At 37.6% G+C, this 5,326-nt stretch overlaps 1 protein-coding gene across 1 annotated transcript; it reads left to right on the forward strand.

Moving 5' to 3' along the window:
• Positions 1-391: 391 nt before the first annotated feature.
• Positions 392-5,124, forward strand: LOC122088592 (chaperone protein dnaJ 72). Its single transcript, XM_042657905.1, has 3 exons — positions 392-984; positions 2,461-2,530; positions 4,740-5,124. Exons 1-3 carry the CDS (start codon positions 584-586, stop codon positions 4,800-4,802), a joined length of 534 nt encoding a protein of 177 aa, XP_042513839.1. The 5' UTR covers positions 392-583; the 3' UTR covers positions 4,803-5,124.
• The last annotated feature ends 202 nt before the right edge of the window (positions 5,125-5,326 follow it).

Here is a 5,326-nt window from a genome sequence, read left to right on the forward strand (position 1 = left end):
GCACTTGGTATGTCTTCACTCAAGAGAAGATTCACATTTGGAATTCAAAATTCCTCTTGAGAATTGTGAAGTTTTTTTTTGTTCCCTGCAAAAAAATCTTGTAAAAAACACAATAAAACATGAGAAAATATGAAAAGATAATAAGACAAAAAATAATGATTACACAATGATTTCCTATGTGTCTATCTCTCTCCTAAAATTCAAAATTTATTTTTTTCTTTTCTTTTATTTTCTTCTCTTGGTTACCAAACATACATAATCTTTTTCTTTTCTAAATTCTTTATTTGTTTCTTTTCTTCTCTTTTCTTTTATAGATTCTTTTTTCCTTTTTTTTCTTTTCTTCTCTTGGCTACCAAACATAGCCTTATTCTTTGGACCCTTATTCTTTCCTTCTCTGTTGCTAATCATCGCTTAATCCTCTGTTCAATTGTACATGAAATGGAAAATACGAGAACTCGAAAAGATATTAGTTTTGCATCTTAGTTTAAGGAGAAAGATGACCTCCATCAATCGCAAACATGAATGATTGAATGTTCCTTTCTGGGTTTTTGTTTCTGAGTAATACCCTTCTCGATTTCCTTCGATGGATCACTACAAAGCCCTTGGGCTTAGCTCTAATGCAACAAAAACAGAAATCAAGGAAGCTTTCAGGAAATTGGCCCTTAAATTTCACCCCGACAAGCACTCAATGTCACCAAAAGCGGTCAGAGATGGGGCAGCCCTCAAATTCAAGCAGGTTGCAGAGGCTTACGAGGTTCTGATTGACGATAGAAAGCGTGCTGACTACAATAGAGGGTTCGGTTCCTCTAATGGCGGAGGTGGATTTCGTGGTGGTTATGGTTATAGTTATTATAATAGTAATAGTTACAAACCCAGGTACAGACGCAGCTATGCTTCGAATGGGTTGAAAGGGTTCTTCGACATGGATGTGGTTCTTCAGTTTGTAACTAGGCGTGGGTTTCTTCTGAACCTTGCATTTGCGAGGTAATTGGTCCTCTATCAGTGGAATTTTTGGTTGCTCTGATTATATTATATTTTAGAGATTTTGTTCATGAAAATCAAATACCCTTTCTTTCTGCTTTTCATTCCTTCATTTTCTTATTCTGAATTATTTTTGTTATATATTTGCATTGTGTTACATTTTTACATGTTTCTTCAAGCAACAAGGGAAGTTTGAAGGACTTATATGACAGAAAAAAAAAATTTGTTGATTAATTGATTTACAGAAGCTTGGGGGTGGAGTTGGGTAAGATTTTCTAGTTATAGAATAAAAAGGCATACCTAATGACAAGGCTCCCGCGACTGCAGGGTCTGGGGATGGTCATAATTTATGAAACCTTAACCCGTTTGCGGAGAGGCTGATTCCCAACTCAAACTTGTGACCACTTGATCACAGTGGAGCAATCTTACTGTTGCACCAAGGTCCTTAAATGATCAGTAGACTTCAAACCTCGAAAGAAATTTTTTTATTAATTTTTATAAGGTGTTAGATCAAATACCAATAAACACGAATAAAGGGAGACAATAGATCCGTACGACACAGAGATTTAACGAGGTTCACATACCAAGGTGGTGTGCTACGTCCTCGGGCGAAGAAGAAGATGATTCACTATGCAGAAGAGAGATTACACCCTAGCAGCGGCGAGGAAGAACTCGCCCTGAAACCCTAGCTTCGTGAAAACCCTAAAATACAACGACTTTCTCAACAAGCAACAGTACATTATATATATTCCAAAAAACGTGGGTCGATCCATCGGGTCGCGGTCGATCCGGTCGAACCATACAGATCTCAAAAATTTTCCCATTCGGGTCGCCACCAAAATATGTCAGATCGGGTCAATCTTCAAAACAGGTCAAGAATTCGAGACAAACTTAACATAAGGCATGGTTAGTACTTCTTCAGTAAATGTAGAAATTTGTAGGTTGACTTAACATGTCAGTGACTGTTCCCTTCCTTACGGCTATCAATTTTGAATCTAATCTTCCAGTTTCAACTTATTCTGTCTGACTGCTTTAATTTAAATTAGATTTTCTTGATATTTCACTCTAGTTCAGATTTAGCATGTCTCGTTTCATGGCTTTACAGAGTGGAATGGCAGAACAAGATTTGTGTATCTGACTCCAACTGATTGGGATGAGCTTAGTTGAGTTGACTACCCTTCTTGAATTGGAATAGCATTTTTAATGTTTGGTTATGTGTAAGAGTGCTGTGCCTCTAGTTTATTTAACACTTGATAATTGAACTGTGTTATCCACTTGTAACTGAGACGCAATTTAGTACCCTCAGCCCCACCCCACCCACCAAAAAAAAAAAAAAAAAATGAAGCAATCTGGATTGTCGACTTCTTGAGATAATTAGCCACATGAGGCTGTCTGTACTTTTTCCTATATGTCAATCTTGATGAGAGTGAGAAATGTTCAGTTTCTAAGGGAATTTGGCTGATGAAAGTCCTTCTGCAGTGTTTTATTAGGTGCGGGAGTTCTCGTAGAAAGAAGTGGGGAAACCCTCTGGAAAATGCAAAATTCTGGGGTAAGACACTGATCTCTATTCCTCTGTTTCAAAATCTATCAATCACTGGTTGTGGTTTACTGTTCCATTTCTTTTTTCCTAATTGGCCATACTGCACATACAACATTTTCTACAACTTCAACATGCTACTGAGTACTGACCCACAATGCATTGCATAGTTGGGGGACATTTTGTTCATCCATGAAAGAGAGTTATTATTATTATTATTTAGCAATATTCTACACTGAGTAGCACATGCTGTTAATGCAGCAATATTGCTGCTTGGTTGCTGCTCTTGAATATTCATGAGATCTGAACATGAAGCATGACGGTTGACACCTTGATCATCAGATCTTTCTCCTACAAATTGCTTTTTGAAGACTGTTGATCAATGAAGGACCACATTGGTGCAACAGTAAGGTTGCTCCATTCTGCCCAAGTGGTCATGGGTTCGAGCAAGGAAGCAGCCTCTCCACAAAGCGGGGGTAAGGCTGTGTACATTATGACCCTCCCCAGACACTGTAGTGGTAGGAGCCTCCTGCATTGGGTATTCCATGCCACTGCCTGAGAGGAGGGGGGAGAGAGGAGGGAGGAGGGGGGGAGGGAGGTACGACATGCTACCATTGCCTTTGCTGGTGCTACTGGTGGGGTGAAGGGCTAGAAGATGGCGGGTGCGGTTTCGGTTTGGGAAGGGTTGTAGATTGAATAAGCTATTGGGGAGAAAGACTGTACTTGTATTTGTGTCTGAAAATTTTGATGTGAGATAGTATTGTTTGATCCATCCAATGGGGGTCCTCCTCTCAGAAAATTTTTGTGTGAGGTTAAATTGAGGTGTTCTAAAACTCCTTCCTGATTGGATGGAAGTCACTAAAGTGAGGAATCTTCAGTATTTTGTTCTTCGGAATTTCCCTATGTTCTGTTATTGCTGTTTATTGTAACACTAGATGCTATCTGTATCCTCAATGCCTCTGACAGAATGCAATTGATTAAAGAAATTGTTCTTGATTTGTAATGGTCCTGATAGTAGTAGTACAGTTCTACAGATGTCCCCTTCTTTTGCACCCCTAGAAGTTGACACTTCACTTTGTTTAAGATATAAGATCCCAAATGCATGAATGGTGGCTTTAACGACTGTTACTATAAGAATTCTTTTCTCCACAAAGAGCAGTTATTACGACCAGTGGGTGAGCTAGATCAAATCATATGACAGCTAGAGATATTTGGTGGGTGTTTATGTATATGCAAGGGGTAGCTAGGTGTAACTACGAAAACATACTCATACTATTTCTGCTGTTGAAAATGGATCAGTGAATCACCGGCAATTGAAGTGATCATTTTCCCTCCACTAATCTATGCATCAGTGGTGGAATTTACTGCAATTATTGCAATGGCTGGTGAGTGAGAAAAATGTCATAGTGATTATTATGTTAATTTTATTTCATAACAGAGTGGAGTTCTGTCTCACAAGATTCCAGAACCCTTTCCTAAAGTCCTGAATAGCTGCCACATGCAACATGATGGCATTTCAGAGGGAGCCAAAAATCAGTGGACATGTCCACATCATCATCTCCATATGATCAAATTTTCAGACCAATCTGACATATCCGTGTGTTACTACAAGGGTGTAAGAAATGTTCACAAAAAGTCTAGGCTGTAATCAAGAATCATTGAAAAATCAAGAGAGAGAGTCCATTCATGATGGGCCAAATAGTCAAGTCCCCATATTTAACAGGTAGCCTTAAAAAGTTTGGCCTCGATGGAAAGATTTCTGGGTCGAGGCATGATGCAAACATTTTCCCCTAAAATAATGTACTGAAGAAACCAATTAGAAGTTCGGAAGAAATCTTTTTTTTTTTTTTTTTTTTTTTTTTCTAATGTAAGAAAATTGTTAAGGCTGTCATTGCTACCACTATTTCGAGTAATCTGTTAAGAGTGGTTAATTTTTCTTGTGCTTCAACTAGTTTATCTTATATATAACAGCTTTCATTATACTGTCATGAAGAATCAGCTTGTATGATGATAACATGATCTGATGTTGAACTGTACTTTGGTTGCCATTTAACAACATTTTGGTGAATGACTCTTGTCATCCCTACTATATTCTTTTAACCGATGGTAGCTAACGAATAACTTGTTCTCTAATTTCATAGCAAGTAATTGGGTAGGACTTCAAATTGCACATATTTACTTTAGGAAGAAGCTTTACTCTGTGTAATGTTTGATTCTGCAGAAATCCTTTGAAGAAGCTATTGAATCCATTGAGAAGATCAAGAAGCAGCAAAAGAAGACATGAAGCCCCTACATTGTGTTCTAGTTTCGTTGTACTTTGGAAGGAGGAAAGGTGGTCGTCCATTTTATAAATCGACTGTCCACTATCAAATTGTTTTGGAAGGGGAAGGATATATCAAATTGTTTTGGAAGGGAAAGGATATTTTTTATCTTTATAATATATAGTCCAATGTATATATTACAACAAAGCAATAATTGTAATTGTAAAACTATAAATACATATTATGCTAGGACTCTTTCTCCCTTGTAAAGATAAAGCAGTCTTCTGCAAAAAAATAACTATGAGAAAGCTAATGCATTTTTATAGACTTTAATTTCATGGACTAGATTGTTTGCTTCAGCTTCGAGCCAGAATCTTAATAATGCTTCCATAGTCCATACTGAATAGAAAAAAGGTATGGTGGCATTGGGTCCCCTTGTCTTGATTCTTTTGACGTCGTCAAATTCCCAAAAGGAGAGATATTTACTTTGACAGGAAAGGAAGCAAATATGAGGCATTTTTCCTCGTAATATACTGCAAAATTTCTT

This window comes from Macadamia integrifolia, chromosome 9, assembly GCF_013358625.1.
Source record: "Macadamia integrifolia cultivar HAES 741 chromosome 9, SCU_Mint_v3, whole genome shotgun sequence".
Lineage (NCBI taxonomy): Eukaryota > Viridiplantae > Streptophyta > Magnoliopsida > Proteales > Proteaceae > Macadamia > Macadamia integrifolia.